The following is a 25,789-nucleotide window of genomic DNA, read 5'->3' as shown; positions in this document are numbered from 1 at the left end:
TTGCTGTTGATGTTTATAACAGAAGTACATCTCATTTTATTTTTTTTTTTAAGAAAACGGGGGAAATGGATGCCCTAAAAACATTTGATTAGTGTAATTCATTAACTTCAAGAAGAGAAGTGCCTGTGTTTTGTTGGCAGGTTCAAAAAGGTCACCTGTCCATCTGACCAGACTGTCTGCCTCTGAACACATGAGATCCAGTGAACAGAGATGTCACCACACAGCCTTGGTACTCCAGACATGGATCAGAAGTGGAGCTGTCAGGACACAGTTGTGTCTGAACACTACACAGACAGTTGCCAACAGAAATTTTATGTCGTTACTATGATGTTATGTCTCTACCAATTTTTCAGGTATCCTTTGTTTTAAGATTTAGAAGGATCTGAAGAACAACTTGAACATCAAAACCCTCAGTCACCCATCAGCTGCCAGCTGACATCACAGGAGCAGTGAACGTTCCAGGACTGAATTGTGTTAGAGAAATTCTGTAGAAGATCTAAGAAGTGTAGAGACTCCATTTAACTGTATATAAAGCAAATTGTAGTTGTGTGTTTACCCTTTCAGCAAATTGCTTTCACGCTTAGACTGCATATATACCAAAGCACGTGTGTTAAAAGTAGTCATATAATAGGTTAAGATAGTTTAGCCTGTGTAGTAATTGTTATATTGGTATAAAGTATAAGTATTCCCCCTTCAAGAGCTAGTGTAAGCATCTTTGAAGGTTCATTTAACGATTGGAGTTTTAGCTGTAAGTTTGCAAATATGGTGTCATTTGCATGGAACAAACTGCTTATGGTAATTGTGTTGTGTATAGTCCCAACCAACTGTCTGCTAACTAACATCCAAAAGAGGCAGAACATGTGGGCCACTGGCACACTGAACTGGCCAAAGGTCAATGTGTCTAAGCCTAGCCACACCTGGAGATCCTTTCGCACCAGTCTCGTAGGAGTCCCTGAATGGGATCCTCCAGCATTTAAAGATTTAATTAGTAATGAGACTCGACTGAATTGATTGGCAATGTTGCAAGAGTGCAATTGCACTGTTGGCTTCACATTAAGACAACCTGAAGCCTGTTGGCAAGCAAAAAATTACCAAAGTTCTCAATGTTACAACCCTCAGAAGAATTAGATTTGTTAGGTTCCACCCATACCTCAGGTGGATGGATAATGTTTGAACCCCCGACAAAAAGTCATTCTAACAAAGTAATGTAGCCCTGAGCTGCAGTCAACCCTATAGCTGATCTCGTTACTACCACTGAAAGTAAAGCCTTTGTTTGTGGTGCAATCTCACAGGACAATTACCAAAGCGATTACCTAGTTCCATCTTCCTAATCTGTGGGGATAGGGCATGGAATAGGATTCCTGCTAGTCCACATAGAGGACCCTGTTATCTTGGGAAACATAACCTTGTTCCACCCAAGCTAACACCAATTGTTGAATATAGCTGGCAGAATGAAGAACATCGGACAGTCAAAGCGAAGTCTGAATGAATTAAAGTTTAGCCACCCTAAAAAGGCTCGCTTGCTGGACTAAGGAAGGATTGAACTTAACATCCACAATGTTAAGTGAGCTTTCAGCCGATGTGAGTAGTGTATGTCATGCAATGTTATGAAATCGAGCTGCAATGGACCTTTTGCTCTTGGCACAGGGACGTGGTTGTGGGGAGTTTGAAGGCATGTGCTGCTTGGATCTTACTGATCATTCAGCTTCCATCCATAAGCAACTGCAACAGCTACAGGATGTGTTACATGCCCTGAAAGAAGATAGTGACCCCACTGGAAGCTGGTTCGCCAGCTGGGGCATCACTGGATGGTTGAGGTCTCTTGTGCTAGAAGGGGGACGGACTTTACTTATAGTGTTAATTGGGATGACAGCCTAAGTTGTGTGTTATCTTATCCAAAGCCTGGTTTGTGCAAAAAGAGAAAGGGGGAATTGTTGCTATATTTTATATATTAGTAAAGGCCTGTATGCACAAACCAACCTTTGAAATAAGACGTGATATTAAGGGCTAAAATCCTTGAAACTTGCCTGCAGAAGAGAGAGTAAAGCAAAACAATATCCTTGTGTACAAGGATAAGAATGTAAACCTGTGTGTGTTAGCCAATAGTAACTTGCTCTGCCCGCAAACCCTGTAGACCCTATAAAAGGTGTGTTAATAATAGAAATAAACGGCATTCACAATTACTTCTGTGAAGACTGGTGAACAGCTCGGGGGTCTTTCAACAGGGGTACACCACCCCCTCACCTTCTCTTGCAAGAAAACAAGGAACAGACAAACAGCACCTGCAAGGCTGTTCTCTATCTCTGAGGATTGTTTTAATTCCTCCCCATGATTTCCCAGGCCACTTTTTCAGGCAAGACTGAGAAAGCTATGTGGCATGCAATTTCCACAGGCACTGTGCTCTCTATTTCAGAGTTAGCATCCATAATTCCCCCTTTTTGTTTTAAAATAAAAAAGCAGTATTTGTAATCTCCTGCTGGGCCCTTGCAGGAAAGAGAGCAAACACAGCACAAGTGGTCTCCTTCAATAGAAATTGGAATGGACACTGATTTAGAATGATTTTCTGGCTTACGTTTTTGATGTTTAAGGATTGTTTCTTTGCAAGGACTTGTTGGTTGACTAGAACAATGAACTAACATACACCGACAGGGAAGTTTAAAAGAACACTAAAGTGACAAAACTCAAGAACACCCAGATCCAAACCCAGTCTACTCAATTCTACTATGCAAAATCTATAAACTTTTTACAGATCAATCAACAATGCAATTCACGATGCTTTGATTCCCACCCCCCCCCCTTTTTTTTTTTTTGTTGTCAATTGGATTTTCCCCTCAAATATGACTGAGGGACTTGTAGAGTTCACATGGCTGTGGTTAAAAGCTTCCTGAATCTCTGCAGTCAGTGAAGTAAACAGGGAACCTATCTGTGGTGTGGAGATGGTTGTTTCGTCAGGTTCAGGCTGCCGTTGTTGTTCGTCGGGTTTTGCAGCTGTGTTGCTGAGCGGTTTGAAGTTTGCATGGTTTGAGTAAAGCTGACTCCATTGTAAAGTTGTTGCTGCTGTTACTCGCTGAAGTTTTTGCCCAGTTATTGTTGTTTCCAGCGGTGGTTGCCATGACAATTGCGTTGCAGTAGCCGGCAGGGGCACTGGCTCTGCTTGTGGACCTGTCTGCCCCCCGCACTGGGCTGGGCATGGAGGGAAGGAACCACGCCTGCCTCTGCCGTGGTGGGCGGTGTCGCTGCCGTCAGGGGGTTGTGCAGAGGCGGTGCGGAGGCCGGAGGGGACACCCCTGATGAGGGCTGCTGTGATGGGCGTCCCGGTGAGGTTCACACATGCGCGGGTTCGCGGCTGGACGTGGGGGGGCTGAAAGCTGATCTCCCCCCGCCGTGCCAGCGGGCCCTTCGGATGGACACAGGGGGTGTTGCTCCCCCTGCCGCGCCAGCAGGCTGCAGCGGGGGCGTCCGTGCTGTCCTTTGCAGCACAGGAGAAAGGAACGCAGAGGGTGCGGGGGGCTGAAGAACACCATCGACAATGAAGGGCCCCCCGCGGCTGCTCGCGGCAGCGCTCGCAGCGCTGGTGAAGGCGCCGCAGACGGAGGCGTGGGCGGGGACGGGCAGTCTCCATTCCTGTGTCACCTCTCTGTTGGCGAGGCTTGCGCGCCCAACTCCGCGGGTGACGGGTTCTTGGTCTCACCCCCCAGTCTCTCATGGTGTACAAAAGAGGCACCCCTGGCTTCCGAATCTTCTATCCCGGCATCACTGTCCTCAGACCGGCACCGCTCCAGCACTTTAAAGAGCACGCCCCAGGTGGCTGCCAAGCTGCACACGCCGGTATCTCCTGCAGCTAACTCAGACCATAGGCGGTCTCCCACTGACAGCCAAATCTCGAGGTTAAAGGCATTATCAAGAGTCACAGTCAAACTTTGCACTTTTACTCACTGGAACAAAGTGCACATAGCATCTTCAGAAATATGGAGTCCCATGCCTGGCAAGGTGTCTTGTCACGCAGAGAAGACAAGCTGATCATTAGTTCAATTGCAGTTCTCCATTGTGAGAACCGTCTATCTTGACAGCCCGCGAATGCAATGATGCAGATGCAGTGGCTTAACCAGGGACTTTAAATTCTAGCTTCGTCAAAATAAGCCGTTCCAAGCCCGCTCACTGGCAGGGCTCCACTATCCCGTTGGTCTAAAAAAACCAGCCCCCTCCAGGGGAGCCCGGGAGATTCTCACTTACCCCTCTGTGGGGGAAGCAGCTGGCTCGTCGACCGCTGGCTGCACTGACCCTCGGGAGGTCACTAGATGCACATCACGTTGGGGTCACCAGATGTTGCTCTATTAGGAATGGCGAGAAGAACGACACAGACTCTCTTGGGAGTCGATCACGAGAATTTCTCTCTGGTTTATTAACTCAGGTCTTTTTTATAGACCGATACGTGAAAAGTACAGAGAAGAAACTCTTACTGGTTAGTAAACTACCACATCACCTTCATTGGTCAATGGGGTACACCACCCCTCGACCTTCTCTTGCAAGAAAACAAGGAACAGACAAACAGCACCTGCAAGGCTGTTCTCTATCTCTGAGGATTGTTTTAATTCCTCCTTATGAATTCCCAGGCAAGACTGAGAAAACTATGTGGCCTGCAATTTCCACAAGCACCGTGCTCTCTATTTCAGAGTTAGCATCCATAGTCATGTCCCTGTCCATGTCTATGTCACTCTCCATGTCCCACCATGTCTATGTCCCTCAATGTTCTCACCCATGTCTTAATTCAATGTCTTTATTTTTACCCCAAAATTAGATATTTTAAAGGAAAGAAGAGAAATGAAAAGAAAATCAAGGCCAAAACAAAAGGATTTCTTTGTGCTGGCTGAGCATCCTTGTGATTGAGTGGGAGGGAAGAAGGGGGGGAGGGGTTTCCACACCACTGTCTCCAAAACATTGATCTTTGCCCCACTTCATAACCATTTGGCTGTGGAAGACACCCTTGGGCAATAGGAAATCAAAACTGTGCAATCACTGAGGTTGGAAAAGACCTCCAAGACCATCCAGTATTCCTTGATGCCACCAGAAGATAAGATTGAATGCAAAAGATTTTCTGGGATTGAAAGTCAACAAATCTGCCCCCCACAAGGAATTCCCATTGTTGGTCTGTGTCCCAATGTTCTTCCTGTCCCGGTGTTCATGCAGGTGCCCACAGGGAGCCAGGAAGATGTGGAGCCTCCCAGCCAGGTGTCTTCCCAACACGCATCACCAGGACCACGGATCACCAGGGCTCTGCCCAACGGGGGTCACTGGGGATCATCCAACGCCCATCCTCCCATGGGGGATGGAGCTGGAGCAGCGCACGAAGCTCTTCCCGCACTCGGGGCACTCGCAGGGCTTCCCTTACTGGTGCCTACGTTGGTGTCGGGTCAAGTGAGAGCTCCTGGAGAAGCTCTTCCCACACTGGGGACACTCGTAGGGCCTCTCCCCAGTGTGGATGCGCCGGTGACTGACAAGGGTGGAGTTGCGGTTGAAGCTCATCCCGCAGTCGGGGCAGCGGAAGGGCCTCTCATCTGTGTGAATCCGCTCATGTAGGAGGACACTGGAGCTGGTCTGAAACCTCTTCCCACACTGGGGACACTCGTAGGGCCTCTCCCCAGTGTGGATGCGCTGGTGTTTCCTCAAGTCAGAGCTCCACCCAAAGCTCTTCCCACATTCCAAGCAGGTGTAGGGCCGTTCCCCTGTGTGGATCACCTGGTGTTTCATCAGGTCAGAGGTACTTCTGAAGCTCTTCCCACATTTCCCACACTCATAGGGCTTTTCCCCAGTGTGGATCCTCTGGTGTTTCTTCAGGTCGGAGCTCCGGCTGACGCTCTTCCCACATTCCAAGCACTTGTGGGGCTTCTCCCCACCATGAGGTTTCACCCCCAGCTCTGAACTCCGGCTGGATCTCTGGCCGTGTTCCTGGCACTTGGGGGGATCTTTCCTCCTTGCAGCTCCCTGGACTGAGTTTGCAGCCCCTCCTTGTGCGGCATCTCCAGGGCTTTTCCTCTTCCTGCTCCATCTGGACATGGTTTGGTCACGTAAAATTCCTGTTTGGGGGGAAATAAACAACAAGAGAGTGCCTTGGGCTGGGGTTTCCTCCTTGCCCAAGTTCATCTCAGAAAGTCATTGGTCATCTTTTGTCTGTAAGAATCTCTAAAACACCAACATTCAGACCAAACAAGAAAACACTGATTGTGTTTTCCAAAAACTAATCAAACAACGAGATTCAGCCAAAACCCCCTCCAGAACAGAAAGGTTCAGCCCTCACAAGAAATCAAAGCACCAACATTTAGCCCAATAAAGCTTAGAAACACCAAGATTCAGCCCCAAGAAAATCGTGGATCCCCCTCCCCAGTCACCCGCTGCACGTGGGGAGGCAACATTCCTGGGGTGGGGGAGCTGAAGATTCAGGGATGAACTTGGTGCTGCTTCCTCTTCCTACTCCTCCTCGTCCTGAGTCCCTGCTCTACCTCACACTCCTCCTTCTGCAAAACTCCAGGTACATAATTTCACCATTTTGCTCTTCAACCCTGCTTCTCCTTCCCTTCTCCTCCTGCCCCCAGGCCCAGCACCCACTGCCGCCTCCCTCTTCCCCCCCAGTCCCACAGCATCCCACCGCAGGGGCACGGATGCAGCTGGGCCAGCTCGGCCTGGGGCAGCGCTGGGCTCTCGGCCGCTTCCGCCCGCACTCGCTCCCCACTGCAGCCGCTCCCGCCACCACAGCGCGGGGGGGCCCGGCCTTGGCGCTCCCCCCTCCCACCTCCCCAAATTCCCCTCCAGGGGGGCGCCAAGGCCCGGGGGGGAGGGGCGCAGCCGGGCTCCAGCTGGGGAACGCTGGCAGCTGCGGCTCTGCCTGGACACTGATGAGTCATCAGCGCCGCGCGCTCTGATTGGCTCAGCCCTGCCTGAGCCCTGCGCCTGCGCCAAGGGGAGACACCCTGCTCCAGGGGGGATGGCCCCAAAACGGGGCAACCCCAGCAAAGGAACAACAACAAAGCCTCTTTACAAACTGATCGCCTCAACCTCATTGCACATAGGGCCAGGGACGTGGACATAAGGAAGTGACAGGAGGAGCCAGCAGTTGCACAAAATGTTATTAATTGATGACACAGACTGCTGCTCAGCCAAGTTTCTCCTAAATTCATGAACTTCCAGAAGAACAACAAAGACTTAACACAGCCATCAATATTGTTAGCTAAACAAAATTATGGCTAAAAGAGTTCATATTAAGTGGTATTGGGCAGTCTGTACCTGTCCAGTACTTCAGCCAATGGGGAAAGGGAGAGGGAGATGTGGCCAAGAAAATTAGGATGAAAAGGAGGCTGTGTCTGTCAACAACTGGAGAGACCCCATGGGAAATGTCACATGGCCTCTGTGGGCAGCTAAGGTCCGGTGGTTGGAAGATATTGGGATGTACAGAAAGATGGAATCACTCCCCTCCTCAACAGTTTATGGTAATTACTCCCATAATTAGCCAATGGCACCTAGCTGTGATGAAAGCAGATGGGAGTGACACTGTGAACACAGGTTATGAAGTGTCAAATTCTTCACCAATAAACGCCATTTTGCCATCCGTCACATTGGTGGTGTGTGCAGATGGACAGAGTGACCTGGGATTGGTCACCGTGCCGTCCCTAAACCAGGTCGCCATGCCTTTAAAGGCGACAAAGTGGTGCCGAAACCCGGGAATCAAATCCAGAAAGCGGGAATCGCCTGGACGGGGGGCGACGGGCGGAGCCGCTGGACCAGCCCGGAGGGGAGGATGCTCCTGGACCAACAAGGAGATGGAAGCCCTTGTGAAGGTTGTATCGCAATTACATAAGCAGTGGGGTATCGATTGTAAACCTAAGGATTTTACTCTTGCACTTGCAAGGCTTTTGCATATTGGGGTCATAGACCAGCCAGTAGATATTCTCCACCCTGAGGAGTGGGACAGATGTACCAAAGCTTTAGCCGAGGAAACCATGTCCTCAGGCACCGGGAAACATCTTAAGTCATGGGGGAAGATTGTTAAAGCTCTGCGAAAAGCTATACGAGAGCAAAAAACTGTTTGTTGGCCACCCCGAAACTGGGGGTCAGGGCGGCTACACAGACATTACAGGTCCCAGATGAGAGCGGCTCTGCTGAGCCAAAGGGGACACAAGAGGGCGATACGTCCCCTCAATTCCCAAATCCCGATCCGCTTACCGAGGGTCAGCAGAGAGCAGAAACTTTCTGGAAGGAGTTAACAGAAGAAGCCAGGGGTGCCGCGGGGAAAGCCTGGGAAGGACCACCGCCCTATGTGCCCCAAGATGGCACCAAGCAAAAAGACAAAGAGCAAAGTGAAAATGTCCTTGGTAGGAGCAGGGAACAAACGCTGGCATTGACAAGCGTACGTAGATGGGCAAAGAATGAGGACAAGAAAGATAAAGTACGTGGGAGGGAACGAGAATGTGAAGCGAAGGAGATAAGAAGTGGGAGTGCTGCACAGCGAGAACAGGAGAACGTGAAGGAGAAAGGTGGGGGGGAGAGCTGAAAGGGGGAGAAAAGCAGAGGGACAGACCAAAAGAAAGGGGCGAACCAGGAGGGAGGGAATGACTCGCCCACGAGGGACGTAGGTGGGGCCGGAGCCCAACAAAAAGGCACGGGAAACCAGAAATGGTTAGCCAGTCGAGTTCCAACTCCGACTGAGACACCAGCAGGGATGAGTGGTCGGTGACCGACTCCTTAGAGGAGGAGACAACCAAGATAAACAAGAATATCCCCCTCCACATTACTAAAGAACTGAGAGGAGATAGCCCTCTCACAGACTGGGGAGAAGTAAAAGCTGCATGTGCCAGCTGGGTCCCTTCAGCTGCGCTGGCGTTCCCAGTCCAGGTGACAGATGGGGGACAGAAGATCCACTCACCAATAAACCCTAAATTGCAAGGTTCCAGTCTGCAGCAGCTAATGGGCACAGACCCGACAATGATTACCCCATGCCCATCTGTTTGTGACTTCAGTGTTTCTAATGATTTTTGTGTGCAAGTTGATTGTTCCCAGGATCCTGTACCACTCGGATGAGGAGTTAAATCTGCAGTCGGACAGACTCACCTGACTTCAGAAAAGAGAACTGGTGACAGGTGTGACCATAGGGATGCTGCTTAGCCTGGGAGCAACTGGTGCTGCCACAGGTGTCTCTGCCCTCGTGACCCAACAACAGAGACTGTCTCAGCTGCAGATGAGAATTGATGAAGACTTGCAGATAATTGAAAAATCCATCTCCTTTCTAGAACACTCACTGTCCTCACTCTCTGAAGTTGTCCTGCAGAATAGACGTGGGCTAGATCTTCTGCTAATGCAGCAAGGAGGCCTCTGTGCCGCCTTAAGGGAAGAGTGTTGCTTTTATGCTGATCACACCGGAGTGGTCAGAGATTCTATAGCTGAACTGAAAGAAAGACTAGCGCAGAGAAAGAGAGATAGAGAAGTTCAATAAGGGTGGTTCGAATCGCTGTTTAACCAGCCTCCATGGCTGACCACCCCAGTGTCCACCCTGATCAGGCCAATCGTAATGATCTTACTAGTGTTAATCTTTGGACCATGTGTTTTAAATAAGCTTGTGTCTTTTGTCAAGAGCTGACTAGAGAGAGTCAACATCCTGTTTGTAGAAAGACAGCAGATGCTCTAAGAATGCACTTGGTCACTGCCTGCTCAGTGTGCCTTATGTTTGTTAATGAAAAGCTGCAGTGTCTATTTTATAAGTTTTTAGCCTTTTTAGTTAAGTATAGCGCACCTTATATTTTTACTCAAGTCTATGATATATACTTTTAAAACTTTTCATAATATAGGTAAACTAGATAAAATGTTTAAAGACAGATAAAGACAAAATAACGTTAGAACTTTCAAGACTAATACACCTTATATTCTAGACAATTTAGTTAAGCATAAGGAGGGGGGGAAATGTGGGGTCTTAGGGGTCAGCGGTCGGAAGACATCGTGATGTACGGAAAGACAGAATCAAAACCCCGCCCTCCCCCCCCCCCGAATAGTTTATGGTAATTACACCTGTAATTAGCCAGTGGAACCTAGCTGTGATGAAAGCAGATGGGAGTGACATTGGAAACTTAGGTTATAAAGTGTCAAATTCTTCACCAATAAACGCCATTTTGCTGTCCACCACATTTGTGTCAGTGTGCAGATGGACCGAGTGACCTGGGGTTGGTCACCGTGTCGCCCCTGAACCAGGTCGCCGTGCCTTTCGAAGGCAACCCAGATCCGTTGTATCCCAGTTTTCCAGGACAGGAAACAAGGAGGTGAGGATTTCAGGGGGTTTCTCTGAGCTGGGAGCGGCAGGAGCGGGCGCAGAGCTGCGGCACCGGGAGCACGGGCTGGGGGCCTGTGGGGAGCTGTGGGGCCGGGCCGGGGCTGTGGGGCAGCCGGGGCTCAGCGCCGGGCGCTGCCTGAGCCCAGCACCCCCCGGGCAGGGCCAGCAGTGGCCCCCGGCCCCCAGGAGGCTGCGGGACGCCCCGGCCGCTGCCCGGCCCCGTGGAGCTGCCGGCCCTGCCCGCCGGGGGGGCCGCCTTTGGACACTGCGGCAGGACAGGGACCGGCTCTGGGATACGGGCTGGGGAGGGGAGCCTCAGCACAGCCAGCACGAGGAAGGAACAGCTCACAAATGGCGATTAGACCTGCAAGGATCCACATGATCTTTTAAGCATTTCCTGGTGGGTCCCTGGAGAAAGGAAGGATTGTGCAGAAAGCTCAGCAGCTGCCACACGATGAGCACCCACAGGCACTGAGGGGGGCTGCAGCAGCGACAGAAGAAGCCCCTGCAGCACTTGCTCACAAAGGCTCAGCAGCTGAATGCAGCAAGGGATGAGCAAAAGGCCAAGCTGAAGGCAAAGGCCATGGCACAGTTCCTACAGCCCCTGAGGGATCAAGCCCAGGGCCCAAGGGGGCCCCAGCACCCAGGGGACACCCTCGGCCACAAGCACCTGGCACAGGCATTGCCCTCCTGGCCAGGGCACAGCCCACCCAAACAGCCCCTGGCAAGGAATCAGCCTTCCAGCTGCAGGGCACAAGGACACTGCAAGCACAGACAGCAGCACCCTCAGCACCAGCAAGTCCAGCCCTTGATGGACACGCATTCTTAGCGGTGGCACAGCTCCCATTCCACCAGGGACCCACCACACTGCAGCCCTTGGGAACATCCAGGGTGGCTCTGGATCCAGAGGAGACCTTTCCTGATGGACACAGGGGCCTCTCCATCCACTCGGAATCTTACACCTAAAGGTGTTAGGGAATATTTTAATTATTAAGGCACAAAGTGGGAAAGATGAGTTGTTGTCTTTTATTCAGCCACTATTAGCAGATGTGGGGGATGGGTTTAAAATGCAGGAATTTTTATTTGCTCACAATTGTGATTTTAATTTACAAGAAAGGGATATGATGGCTAAATTGGGAATGCAAATTAATGTTGCAAAAGGGGATACAGAGGCTGGTTCTGTTGTACCTCTGTGTCAAATGTCTGGCAGAGCCTAGGCTGAAGTGAACCCACAAGTGTGGGCAGACCCAGGGAAATTGGCAAAATTAGATATGGAGCCTCTCCAAATTTCCCTGAAGCAACCAGGACAAGAGGTGTCCAAAAGCAATACCCTGTTCCAAGGGAGGGAAGGAAGGGCTCACAGCCTGTCTGGGAGTCCTGCTCAAGGCACGGCTTGGGGAGCCAGGGATGGCTCCCTAGAATGCTCCTATCCTGCCAAACAAGAAATCCAATGGAATCCACAGAATGCTGCAGGACCCAAGAAGAAGAAATGAGATGATGAAACCGAGGCACCCCACACTCTCAGATCCTTACACCAGCCTCAACCAGGTGCCCTCCTCACACTGCTGCCATTCACAACTTGATGCAAAAGATGCTTTCTGGGGATCTGCCCACTCACAGAGGATGCAAACACAATTCTGCCTTGGGCTGGCAACAAGAGCTAGAAGGGAAAATGCTCATGACATGGACGGTCCTTCTGCAGGGATGCACGGAAGCACCGGCCTGATTGGGGCAAGCCTTGCAAGAAATATCAAAGGAATTGACCTCACCCCCAGGGACTGGCTTCATGCAGGATGTGGATGACTTGATCCAGTCAGAAAAACAAGGAGAAGAGGTAGAGGAAGCCTCTTTGAAACGGCTTCATTTTCAGGCGAAAAAGCAGCTTTGAGTATCTGAAAAAAAAGAAAGGGCAAATGGTAGAGAAAATGGTTAAATATTTGGGACCTATGTTGATGGAAGTTTTGTCTTGTATTGACCCTGAGAGGGTTCAGGGAATCTCAGAAATAATGTGACCCAGGACTAAAATGGAGCAGGAACAATTCCTAAAATTAACAGGGAATTGCAGGAGCTGGATTGAGGATTCTCTTTTCTAGGCAGAACATTGTGTGACTTCTTTAGCCCCAGATAGTCTCAATGTTATGGGGTGGACATAAGAAAGAGAACAAAACTTAACAAAATGAAAAAAATAAAATGATTGATGCCCCAGCCATGGCTCTTCCAGACTCAGAAATCTGAATTGCAAGGGAATATTAAACAGGCCACCCCTGAGCCTGCACTGAAGGCAACGCAGCAGCAGCCAGGGCTCCCCAGCGGGGGAAGCCCCTGGGCCTGCCCACAGATCCTCTGCTCAAATCCTCGGCCTGGCCACCCTCCTTTGCCATCTCCAGCCACTGCAGGACAATCCTTGCTCTCACTCTTGCACCTTCAGGCCTTTCTGTGCCTGCCCTCGCCACAGCTGCTGGGGAAGGCACCGGGACAATTCCACTCTGCCTCTCAATTCCACTCACACTCTGCCCTGCCTGGGATTAGCTGCTGGCAAAATAGACCAACTTGAAAATGGCTTCAAATCTTATTTCTCTAAAGGGACTTGGTTTGCATTTACCTTGGGGAAAGGAATTTTAATCTTTCTTTTAAAGGAATTTTAATATTTCTTTTCCACCACTTATCAGAGGTGAAATTTACATCTCAACAGACTGGGAATAGCCCAAAAGATTCCATCAGCTAACATCAAACAACATCTGACCCAGAGACTGCCCAAGGCACAGCTGGAGACACCTGGTCTGGAAAAGGCTGAGCAGGAAATCCAGGTGTGCCCACCTTATTCCCATCACAGGCACAGAAATCCAGGTGCAACAGGAAACCAAATTCTAACTGCTCCACACCTTCAAACCAATGAACATTAAACCAAGGGATTTCTATGGGGTCAGAGTGTATGAATTTAGGAAAATCTAGTCAAACTCATGTGTCATGGAATGATTTTCTCAGCACATCCAGCCTAAGTGTGCATGAAATTATTCCTGTTGCACATTCTGGCCAGAATCAAGTAACACCTTATTTCTCTAAAGACACTGTTGAAGAGTTTCTGCTTTTACAGTTTCAGAAAAAAGATTACACCGTTAGAATAATTTTTTGTAATTATTTTACTTCTATATTGTTGGTTCTGTTTGGGACAATGTTGTGAGAATCAGTTTTTAGTCCTAGGAGAAGGAAAAGAAAACACTTGATTGCTTTCTCATTTTTGTTTTATATTTGAACGTGACTCTTAGTGATGACAAAATGATGGTATGAGTTTTTCAATGTTCACCTTTAAGCTGCACTTTGAAAACTAGAAGAGCTTAAAAGTTGGCGCTTTAACACATAAACAGTTAATAAAATATTGTTTAAAAAAAAAAATAACAGATTCTGTGGGGGCCACATGTGAGTCACGGGATGTCTGCCCTGGAAGAGAAGCTTTGTTCCAGGCAGCCAGGAGAGGAGCTTTAGAAATGCAAATTAACACTGAAGGGACAAAGCCTGCACAATGGCCCAGGGCTTTCCTGCCTGCAGGAGGAATTGGACTGATTCCCTCTGCCCCTCAGCCCAAGCTCTGCCTGCTTGAACAGATGGAATTTGCACAGCTAAAGGCACAGCCCATTGTGAGGATATCTGACTCTGCAGCAGAAATTGGTTCAGCTGCAAAGGAAAACAGAAAATGGAGAATATTGTGAAAACTTCACTAAAACAAGTGGGGGGGAATCATCCCTGTCCCCACTCCAACATGTGCTGTCTCTGTCTATGTTATATAGGGTGTATCAGACCACTGGGGTTTATTTGCTACCACAAGTTCAGGGAAATCAGTTGAGAATCCAAGTATGTGATGATTTAATGAGAGAAAAGCTGACAATTGATGCAGCCCTGGCTGGAGGGAGCACCCAGAAATGGGGAAAAGATGAACGACCACCAGAACAAATCCTGAAACACCATGGACCAGAGCCGGGAACTCTGATGAATTCACATCAGGTACCAGAGAAACCATTTCTCATTTCAATGGCATAATTAGATTACAGGATGCCATTGAAATAACACCCAACCAGACAGCTCCAGCTCCTGACCTTCCCCCCAACAAATCCACTCAGATGAGGAACACAACATTTCACTATGGGATGGGATCAGATTACCTTTTAGCAGAAGGAGACAGAATTTCTGGAAAAGTAAATGACTCAAACTGCTGTTGACAAATAGATGAGAACAGATACCAAAGGAAACAAGAAGGCAGCTCATGAACAAGTCCAAATGAGGAAAGGATGGGAATGGGAAACGTTTTTGTGCTTCCCTGGCAGACCATGGGTTAAACAAATGCCAGACAGAGCTGTCCCCCTTCAAATCTACACACCAAAAATCCTGTAACTCAGGGATTCCTCCCAGAAAAAAATCTGCTAGGATCTCCCCAAATTGAGTGAAAGGTGGGATGGGACCCCCAGACGGAGCAGGAGGGGCCTGGAACCCCCAAATCCAAGCATGGGGGAGGGGGTTGGAGATTGGAGGGACGATTGGGAAGGGTGGGAAAAAGAGAGGGCTGGGACCCCCAAAGCATGGGGGAGGGTGCTGGGAAACCCACATTGCATTCGGGGGGAAGGGATGCGGATCGGGGAAAGGATGAGAAAGGGGAGAGAGGAGAGGGAAAGGTGGGCTTGGGATGAAAGAAACGTGGTTCCCTGTCCCGCAGCACTCGATCCCTGGAGCGATTCCCTGCGGCTTGTGGGGAGGAAGATCCGCACTGGGGGGTCCCCAAGCCCCCTGCCCATCCCCAGCGTGTCCATCTCGCTGGTGCCCTCCAGCTCCCAGCCCGGCCCCGGCCGCCTGCTCTGCTCCCTGATGGATTTCTCCCCTGCCCACATCCAGCTGAGCTGCTCCCAGGGCCAGCAGCAGCTCTCGGGCCACGTGCTGGCCACTGCCGTGCTCCCCAGCGGGGACTGGAGCCAGCAGCTCCTGGTGCTGCTGGAAACCGCCCCCGGCAATGCGGGCTCAGCTCCAGCTGCCAGGTGCAGCACGGCAGCCTGGAGCACCCCCTGAGCCGGCACTGGGGCACAGCCCGGCCCCCACAGCGCCGGGGGCAGGGGCTGGCAGGACACGGAGGGGATTTGGGGCTCCTGGGCTTAACTGGCAGCCCCTCCTTGAGAACCCCTCTCCCCCTGGCCCAGCTCCCCTCATCCCCCTCTCCCAGCCCTTTCCCAGCGGCTCCCGGCCCCGCTCCGCTCACCCCAGAGCTCCTCGCCAGCAGCCGAGAGATGGAGGAGGAGGAGGGCAAGGAGGGGAAAGCGGAGGAGCGGGAGGAAGAGGAGGGGTAGAGGAGGAGCAGGAACTGCAAGAGGAGCAGCAGAGGAGGCCCCATGAAACAAAGAAATTAAGAATTAAGAAGAAATGTTTAAAAGGGGTGTCTGACAAAAACCAGACCCTGACACCCTAATCCACAAGAACAGGAAAAAGAGTCAGACTGCAAGATAAGATAAGGAGCTGGAATACACAAACAAGATGCAAAGACAAAGGCACCACAGGATAAAGGAGATTCCTGGACCCTAAGCCGGAGGAAACGGATTTGAAGTCCCACTCCCCCAAAAAAAAGCGGCCAAAGGACTGAAAGGGGCACAGGGCTAATTTTAATATGAAGTGAAGACAGGCGGGGTTAGGAAATTAATATGTATTAGCCGTATCGTGTAAACCTGCTCTGTAAAGGATAAAAACGGGAAAACCCAATCAAAAGGGTGTGCATGCTTTTTGGAGGAGATATCCCCCATGCACCTCAGCGCTGAATAAATTCATACCTGCTCTTATAACTAACTACTCTGTGAGTTATAGAGTTCCTTTTATTCCGCAAATCACCCAGGTGCGTCCATCGCTCTCTGGATCTGCAGCCCCTTCGCGCCGGGAGCATCGGGCCCCGCAGCCCGCAGCTCACCGGGGACGGGAACCTCGCCCCGAAGCTCTTGGGCCGTCCTGGCAGGATTTGTTGACAGGGGAAGGGATATTTGGAGCTCACTCGAAGTATCTTTGGGGACCCCTGTTCCTTTTTTTGGGGCCGGGCCGGGCAGAGCGATGTCTGGATCTTGCAGGACTCCAAAGCTGAGCTGAGATGCCCGGTACCGGCAGGGGGAGGGGAGCAGCGAAAAGGGGGGAGCCCCGGGAGTCCCGGAGCCTGAAATGGGGGCCTGGAGATGGGGGACCCCGAGAGCCGGGAGTGAGGGGAGCCTGGAGAAGGGGCAGCCCGGAGAAGGGATGAGCCTGCAGAGGGGGAAGCCCTGGGACACCAAAGTGGGGACCCCAGGAAAGGGAAACCTCAGGGAGGGATTTTTTCCTCTCAGTCCTGATGCTTTGGAGATTTTCATGGACACAAGACACCTGATAACTTCTAGAGATGGGCTTGGGCAGGAGGAACCCTGAATCCCAGGTGGTCACCCCTTGTTTTTTCCCCAAACCACACTTCTCATGCCCAAGCATTAGAGGAATGGAGGAGAAGAAGGCAGAGAGGAAGATGCTCTGGGACCCCCCAGGCAACAACAGTCAGTACAATAGTGGAGGCAAAAGCATTATCACCAAATCCATCTGCCCAGAGGGCAGAACTGCTTGCCTTAACCAGAACACTAGAATTAAGTGAAGGGAAAAGGATAAACATATGGACTGGCTCAAAGTATGCTTTTGGAGTAGTGCATGTACACAGAGCACTGGGGAAAGAAAGAGGACTGCTGTCTCCTCAAGGCACACACATTAAACATCAAGATGCAGTCCTGCAATCAATAAAAGCAGTACAAAAGCCCGAGCAAGTAGGAATCATGCAATGCAAAGCTCATCAATCAGGAAGCTCCAAAATTCATGAGGGAAATCGGAAAGCAGACTGGACAGCCCAACAAGCTGCTCGAGAAGTGCAAACTGCAATGGCATTGATACCTTTAAAAACTAATGTATCTCAATTCAATTTACCCCCAGAACCAAAATATTCAATAGAGGATGAGAAATTGGGACGCTCACAGAATGCACAGAAGAATTCAGAAGGGTGGTATGTGACTACACAGGGACAAGTAGTGGTACCCCCCTTGAGAATGAGAGAACTTCTACAAATTAAACATAACAAATGTCATTGGAGTACAGAGACATTGGTGAAATTGTTAAAACAAAATTTAATTTCAGTACGGATGTTAACAATGGCAAAATCAGTAATGTCAAAATGTGAAATTTGCTTAAAGAACAATCCAGTGGCTAGATGACAGGCACAATTAGGGAAAATTCGGGTAGGAGTAGAACCAGGAGATTATTGGCAAGTAGATTTTGTAGAATTAGCAAGAACTCGAGGATACAAATATCTATTGGTAAGGGTTGACACATTTTCAGGATGGCCAGAAGCTCTTCCCTGTCACACAAATCAATCAAAGGAGACAGTCAAGTGGTTACTGCAAGAAATCATTCCAAGACTTGGGGTGCCTCTAGGAATATCATCAGATAGGGGCCAACATTTCACAGCCACAGTAGTGAGGGAGGTGAGTAGGTTGCTGGGAATAGCTTGGCATCTCCATACACCATGGAGACCCCAATCCAGTGGACAGGTAGAGAGGATGAATCAGACATTGAAGAGGCAAATCAGCAAAATATGCCAAGAGGCTAAATTGCAGCAGCCACAAGCTTTACCAATAGCACTGCTGAGGATTCAGATAAAGCCTAGAAGCGGGATGTCAGTCAGTCCTTATGAGATATTGGATGGGAAACCATATGAATGCCCTGAACCTAATCCAAATGTACATGTTACAGGGAAGCAAGAGGTGTAGAATTATGTTCTGTCTCTTGGAAAAGCTCGAGCTCGACTTCGGAGCACCCTTGTGTGGAACAGGCCGCTGACTCTTGAGAATCCAGTTCATGACATCCCCCCGGGAGATGAAGTGTACGGTAAAAGCTGGAAGGAAGAACCATTAAAAGAAAGGTGGAATGGACCCTATCAGGTACTGTTAACTACCTTGACAGCAGTCAAAGGAGCTGGACTGGATCCCTGCATACATTACACCAGAGTGAAGAAGGTTTCCCCTGCACTGTGGACTGCACAAACTGTAGGGCCAACAAAGCTGCAGATAAAGCGGGTTTGATTGTTTCAAATGTCTAGGTTGCTAGTGACTGTATTGGTGATTATTTCATGGCCTTTAGTGCCATCAGTAGGAATCAATGTTACCTTGGGATGTGAAATGCAAAAGGATCAGCTGACAACTCTTCATTTTAGAATGAAGAGGGATGTGGGGGTGCAGCCAGAAACACAAGTGATAAAAGTCTCTAATACTATTCAGGCAGAAAATGGGATGATTGGATTAATTCAAGATTTGGCCAACATGCAAAACATCAGCAAAATAACTGCCTGTCTGACAATACCAAAGGCAGCAGGAGACACAATAAATTGGGGAATTATAACATCAAAATTACCTGAAATACAAAAGAATAAAAATGAAAATGTGAGCTTTGTACTGCATATAGATTACGAGTACCCAAATAAGACAGTGTTTGAAAATGCTGTGAAGCCAAAGTATTCATCTACAAGGGATTTCCATGAAAATGGAGGAAAGTATGAACCAAAACTAGGCTGGTATGGGGGATTATGGAATTATGGATGGTGTTCTGAAAAGATAGCAAAGGTCATTAAAGAAAAGATTCCAGTATCGAAGTGGAAGTGTGAAGAACAGGAAGGAAAAGATCGGGCTGAAGCTTGGGACAGTTCATGGTCAATGAGTGGGCTTCAGAAACTCCAATCTATGGCAGACAGCCCTTGGTGCATTAAGTGGGAAGGCTCTGAAAATGAAACAGATCCAGGGGTATGGAACACTGCAACCAGTAGTAGAATGGAGGCAGACAAAGTGAATTGGTGGGTATGGAACAAAGCTTAGGACTGTACTTCTGATGATGAAGAAATAAAACAAATGCCACCACTTGTGGTAGCTCTGCAAATTGGATGTGCCTGCAGAGGAATCAAACATAAACAAGGTGAAATAAATGACAAGATAGGACAAGTGATCCAAAAGGTAATATGGAGCACAAGTACAGTTCAGAGTCCAGGGCAATTTGGATGGGCAGCAAGCGATGGCACCTGGACAACACATTTGCCTGTAGGTGAAAAAGTAAAAGAGATTACTTTAGGCCTCCCCACCTTATGCCCAATTTGGAAAAGGTCCCCATTCAAGGGAGAGCATGAACTTCTGCAAATAAGGACGAGACGTTCAGGAAAACAAAGCTGAAGATGAAGAAAGATGGCAGGAACCCTCCAGTAGTGTAAAATTTAAGTGGGTTCTGGAATCCTTGTTTGGTCCAATAGCAAATTATGATAATAGAAAGATGTTGTACAAACTTACAGGCCAGATAGAAAGATTGGCAAGAGTTACCAAAGAGGGATTTAGAGAGCTAAATGTACAATTACAAGCCACAACTAAAATGACCCTGCAAAACAGATTGGCTTTAGATCTGTTATTGTTGAAAGAACACAGAGTATGCGAGTACCTAAAAGGACAAATTGATCACTGCTGCATCCACAGCCCAAATGGAACTGCAGATGTAGAACATGACATTAATCCACTAAAACAAATAGAACATGAAGCACAGAAAGAGAGGGAAGATCTGACCACAAGTTGGGTAGATAAAATTTTTGAAGGGTTAGGATGGAATGTGAGCTCCGGGATCAAATCTATTCTTGAGAGACTGATAATCCTACTGATTGTGTTCTTAGCAATCTGGTTAATCTGTGCAGTTCTGAAAGGAGAGAGAAAGAAAAGAGTATCCTGGAACCAGAAGATAATAAAGGCACTGACATGAGACAGAGATCCACATCTGCATTTGTCATCTCCAAGTCCTCCAGAGTGTAACAATGCTTACGACAACCGTGCATTCAAAGATGAACATCAAGTATAAACACAGAAAAAATGACTGTATATAGTGAAAGCATTACACTTATTATAGTAAAGTGAAATACTTCCAAAGAGGGGAACTACGTCACTATGGAGTTAAATGTTTCTGAAAATGTTTCTTAAAATCATGCAGAGGTAGGCCACATGAATGCTGGGTATAAGGGATGGACTAGCAAGCTGAAATGTTTATGGTAACGGGAACTGGTACTTGGGGTCTCCAAGATACCCACCCAGAGATAAGATTCGGACGTGTTCATACAAGGATGAGTTAACTCTCATGAAGCAATATAGATAAAGTTAATGAAGCAATATTAATGAAGCAAATTCTGTAAGGTTGTTACAGTGATTACTGCTACAGCTGAAATTGTAGAAATATGTGCACTTTGGACAAAGACGATGGAGCTAGATTTGGGTTGCTGATACCCCCAGTTCCTGCACGCTAGAAATAAAGCACCTGCATACAATCAGTCTGTGATTATGTGTGTTCCTGAACGCTAACAAAGACGGATCAAAAACTTCCAAAACATCAAAAATCTGATATCCCCCCAAAATACAAAGATTCTGCCCTCACAAAAAAAAAAAATCAGCAACATTCACCCCAATAAAGCTCAGAAACACCAAGATTCAGCCCCGTGAAAATCGTGCATCTCCCTGCCCGGGCACTCGCTGCATGGGGGGTGAGGGGGGCAGTGAGGCCGGGCCGGAGCAGGGGGTGCCTGAGAGAGGCCCCGAGCCCGGCAGAAGCCCCTGCACAGCCATGCAAGTGGCTCCTGGCCGGACTCGGGGATCCCCCTGGCCATCCCCGCTGGAGCAGCCTGGTCCTGAGGGACTCTGACCCCTGCGAGGGACCCCAGGCTGCAGCAGGACAAGGATTCCTGGCCCTCAGGGGGAGGCAGTGACATGACCTGACTGTGACCCCCATCCCTGTGCCTCTGGGCGGGGAGGGGGACGGAGAGGGGCACAAAGTTAAGCCCGGGAAGGAGGGACAGCAGGGGGGAAGATGGATTTCCCTAGGAATTACTTTACTTCTCGTTTTCTTGTTCTGACACGTTTGGCAATAAATTCAATTAATTTCCCCAAGTCAGGTGTGCTGTGCCCGTGACCAAGGATTGAACTGTCCCCACCCTCATCCAGACCCCCGAGCCTTTCCTTGTGTGTTCTGCTCCCCGCCCGGGACAGGAAGGAGAGTCACGGAGTTTTGGCCTCGCTCCGGCATGCCCTGCTCCATCCCGGACTCACCCCCAGCTCGCAGCGCCCTCAGCTCCCGGGCACCCCGAGCTCCCGGCGCTTCAGCGCAGCGGCGCTTCCTTGGCCTCCTGCCCGGGCCGGGCCCAGCGCCGGGGCCGCTCCTCAGCCCAGGGGGCCGAGAAATGGCCGAGATCAGCCCAAGGCAGGCGAGGCCGTGCCGTGTGCAGAGCCCGCCGCTGGCTGCCATTGGCTGCTTCTGCCGTCACTCGTGGTTCTGGCGCGCGCTGATTGGGCAGAGCGGGAACAAGCCCGGCCCCGCTGGCGCCCCCAGGGCGGCCGTGGGGCAGGAGAGCCGCCATTGCCGGAGCGTCTGTGCGGGCCCGGCAGCGGCGGCAGCAGCGGCCGGAGCCCGGTGAGGCGGCGGCGGAGCTCGGAGGCGGCCCCGGCCATCGCAGGTGGGAGCCGCGCTCGGTTCTGCGGGGGCTCGGGGCTCGCTGCGGGCCCGGGAGGGGGCGGCAGGGTGCTGTGGCGGGTGGCTTGTGCCGTGGCCGGCCCGTGTTGGCCCTGGGCTGAGGGCGCTGCGGGAGCGGCTGCCCGCGGTCTCCTTGCCGCTGGGGCCTCGGCAGGAGGCGGTGGCGGAGCAGCGCTGGCTCGTCCCGCTTCGTGTTGGGAGGCCGGAGGTGGCTGCGCTGGGCCCGGGGCCGGGCGGGAAAATTCCCGGCGCCAGAGGTTTGTGTGGCCCAAGGAGCCAGAGGAGCGGTGTGCAAGTGACTTTATTGCTGCCCAAAGGGAGAGGCCATGGGGCATTTGCCGTGCGCTCTCTCCAGGTGTTGGAGGACGCGGCTTCGTTTTTGTCCTGATTTTCCCGGCCGCATGTCCCTGTCCCTTTGCCCAACACTGGCCGAGGTGCTTGGAAGGTTCAGCCTTCCCGATCCGCCTGCTGCATGTCCTTTTTGTATAACACCCGATATTCCTGGCTCTGTGAAGTGTTTGTTCTTCTGGAAGTTCAGAAATGTATCGGGACTTGGTCTGAGCAGCAGTCCTTGTCAATTAGTAACATTTTCTGAAAATGATGGTTTCTCCCTTTGTTGCCTTATGTACAAGTCCCTGGCCCTATCTCCAAGCAGATTCACTCATTGCCTCTGTTTTTTCCTTCCTGGAATCAGCCCAATTCCTCCTGCAGGCAGGAAGCCCCTGGGCCATTGTGCAGGCTTTGGGCCATCAGTGTTAATTTGCATTTCTAAAGCTCCTCTCCTGGCTGCCTGGAACAAAGCTTCTCTTCCAGGGCAGACATCCCGTGACTCACACGTGGCCCCCCACAGATCTGCTGGGTTTTTTTTAAACAATATTTTATTAACTGTTTATGTGTTAAAGCCCCAACTTTAAAGCTCTTCTAGTTTTCAAAGTGCAGCTTAAAGGGGAACATCAAAAAACTCATAGCATCATTTTGTCATCACTTAGAGTCACGTACAAATATAAAACAAAAATGAGAAAGCAATCAGGTGTTTTCTTTTCATTCTCCTAGGACTAAAAACTGATTCTCACACCACTGGCCCAAACAGAACCCACAATATAGAAGTAAAATTATTATGAAAATGTATTCTAATGGTGTAATCTTTTCACTGAAACTGAGAAAAGCAAAAACTCACCACAATGTCTTTAGAGAAATAAGGCATTACTTGATTCTGGCCAGAATGTGCAACAGGAATAATTTCATGCACACTTAGGCTGGGTGTGCAGAGAAAATCATTCCATGACACATGAGTTTGACTAGATTTTTCTAAATTCATACACTCTGACCCCATAGAAATCCATTGGTTTAATGTTCATTGGTTTGAAGGTGTGGAGTTGTTAGGATTTGGTTTCCTGTTGCCCCCGGATTTCTGTGCCTGTGATGGGAATTAGGTGGGCACTCCTGGATTTTCTGCTCAGCCTTTTCCAGACCAGGTGTCTCCAGCTGTGCCTGGGGCAGTGTCTGGGGCAGGTGTTGGTTGATGTTTGCTGCTGGGTGTTGATGTTTTGTTGATGGTCGTTATCTTGGGGGGAATCTTTTGGGCTATTCCCAGTCTGTTGAGATGTTAATTTCATCTGTGCTGAGTGGAGGAAAAGAAACATTAAAATTCCTTTCCCCAAGGCAAAGGCAAACCAAGTGTGAGCAGAGAAATTAGATTTGAAGCCGTTTTCAAGTTGGTCTATTTTGCCAGCAGCTCATCCCAGGCAGGGCGGAGTGTGAGTGGAATTGAGAGGCAGAGTGGAATTGTCCCGGTGCCTTCCCCAGCAGCTGTGGCGAGGGCAGGCACAGAAAGGCCTGAAGCTGCAAGAGTGAGAGCAAGGATTGTCCCGCAGTGGCTGGAGATGGCAAAGGAGGGTGGCCAGGCCGAGGATTTGAGCAGAGGATCTGTGGGCAGGCCCAGGGGCTTCCCCCGCTGGGGAGCCCTGGCTGCTGCTGCGTTGCCTTCAGTGCAGGCTCAGGGATGGCCTGTTTAATATTCCCTTGCAGTTCAGATTTCTGAGTCTGGAAGAGCCATGGCTGGGGCATCAATCATTTTATTTTTTCCATTTTGTCAAGTTTTATTCTCTTTCTTATGTCCACCCCATAACATTGAGGCTATCTGGGAGTAAAAAATTCACACAATGTTCTGGCTAGAAGAGAGAATCCTCAATCCAGCTCCTGCAATTCCCTGTTAATTATAAGAATAGTTCCAGCTCCTTTTTAGTCCTGGGACATGTTATTTCTGAAATTCATGTCTTGAGCATTTTCCCTTCTACCTCTTGTTGCCAGCCCAAGGCAGAATTGTGTTTGCATCCTCTGTGAGTGGGCAGATCCCCAGAAAGCATTTTTTGCATCAAGTTGTGAATGGCAGCAGTGTGAGGAGGCCACCTGGTTGAGGCTGGTGTAAGGATCTGAGAGTGTGGGGTGCCTCGGTTTCATCATCTCATTTCTTCTTCTTGGGTCCTGCAGCATTCTGTGGATTCCATTGGATTTCTTGTTTGGCAGGACAGGAGCATTCTAGGGAGCCATCCCTGGCTGCCCAAGCCGTGCCTTGAGCAGGACTCCCAGACAGGCTGTGAGCCCTTCCTTCCCTCCCTTGGAACAGGGGATTGCTTTTGGACACCTCTTGTCCTGGTTGCTTCAGGGAAATGTGGAGAGGCTCCATATCTAATTTTGCCAATTTCCCTGGGGCTGCCCACACTTGTGGGTTCACTTCAGCCATGGCTCTGCCAGATATTTGATCTTGATCCTTGCAGGTCTAATCGCCATTTGTGAGCTGTTCCTTCCTCGTGCTGGCTGTGCTGAGGCTCCCCTCCCCAGCCCGTATCCCAGAGCCGGTCCCTGTCCTGCCGCAGTGTCCAAAGGCGGCCCCCCCGGCGGGCAGGGCCGGCAGCTCCACGGGGCCGGGCAGCGGCCGGGGCGTCCCGCAGCCTCCTGGGGGCCGGGGGCCACTGCCGGCCCTGCCCGGGGGGTGCTGGGCTCAGGCAGCGCCCGGCGCTGAGCCCCGGCTGCCCCACAGCCCCGGCCCGGCCCCACAGCTCCCCACAGGCCCCCAGCCCGTGCTCCCGGTGCCGCAGCTCTGCGCCCGCTCCTGCCGCTCCCAGCTCAGAGAAACCCCCTGAAATCCTCACCTCCTTGTTTTCCTCTCCTCCAAAACTGGGATACAAAGGATCTGAGTCAGCTGGCAAATTCTGAGGATAAGACCCTTCTGAAAATCCTTCCAATCCTCAGTATTTTTCTCTTTTTCCTCTTTTATATAATCATTTTTCTTACCCCATGGATTCCTCCTGCTGCTTCTTGCCTTAAGCACATTCCTGCACACTCCCCTTCAGCCAATCCCTTCCCAGCACACCAACACCATCCATCCCCTGTTGTCTAAATCCCTTCTGAACTTCCCTTCTTGCCCCCCTGGGTGTCCATGTCCCTAGTTAGCTCTGGGAGAATGTGCAAACGACCTCCACATGCTCCCAAGGGACTCTTGAGAGATATTTTGGGATCCTCATCCCTTTGTCCAGGATGCCCTTCTAGCATTCCATATTGTCCCCTCAATGGTTCTACCTGGATCCTAGCTGCGCCCCTCCCCCCCGGGCCTTGGCGCCCCCCTGGAGGGGAATTTGGGGAGGTGGGAGGGGGGAGCGCCAAGGCCGGGCCCCCCCGCGCTGTGGTGGCGGGAGCGGCTGCAGTGGGGAGCGAGTGCGGGCGGAAGCGGCCGAGAGCCCAGCGCTGCCCCAGGCCGAGCTGGCCCAGCTGCATCCGTGCCCCTGCGGTGGGATGCTGTGGGACTGGGGGGGAAGAGGGAGGCGGCAGTGGGTGCTGGGCCTGGGGGCAGCAGGAGAAGGGAAGGAGAAGCTGGGTTGAGGAACAAAATGGTCAAAATATCTATCTCGGGTTTTACAG

At 50.3% G+C, this 25,789-nt stretch overlaps 1 protein-coding gene across 1 annotated transcript; it reads right to left on the bottom strand.

Moving 5' to 3' along the window:
* Positions 1–345: 345 nt before the first annotated feature.
* On the bottom strand, positions 346–21,594 carry LOC111943693 (uncharacterized). Its single transcript, XM_086874152.1, has 2 exons — positions 21,451–21,594; positions 346–6,074 (listed from the first exon to the last, which is right to left on the bottom strand). The coding sequence occupies exon 2, from the start codon at positions 6,052–6,054 to the stop codon at positions 5,386–5,388; it is 669 nt and encodes a 222-aa protein (XP_086730278.1). The 5' UTR covers positions 6,055–6,074; positions 21,451–21,594; the 3' UTR covers positions 346–5,385.
* Between the last annotated feature and the right edge of the window lie 4,195 nt (positions 21,595–25,789).

The sequence above is a fragment of the Cyanistes caeruleus genome, unplaced genomic scaffold (genome assembly GCF_971803275.1).
Source record: "Cyanistes caeruleus unplaced genomic scaffold, bCyaCae1.hap1.1 HAP1_SCAFFOLD_146, whole genome shotgun sequence".
NCBI classification, from domain to species: domain Eukaryota; kingdom Metazoa; phylum Chordata; class Aves; order Passeriformes; family Paridae; genus Cyanistes; species Cyanistes caeruleus.
Note: the sequence above shows the minus strand (reverse complement) of the source record. Positions and strands in the feature narration are given on the sequence as shown.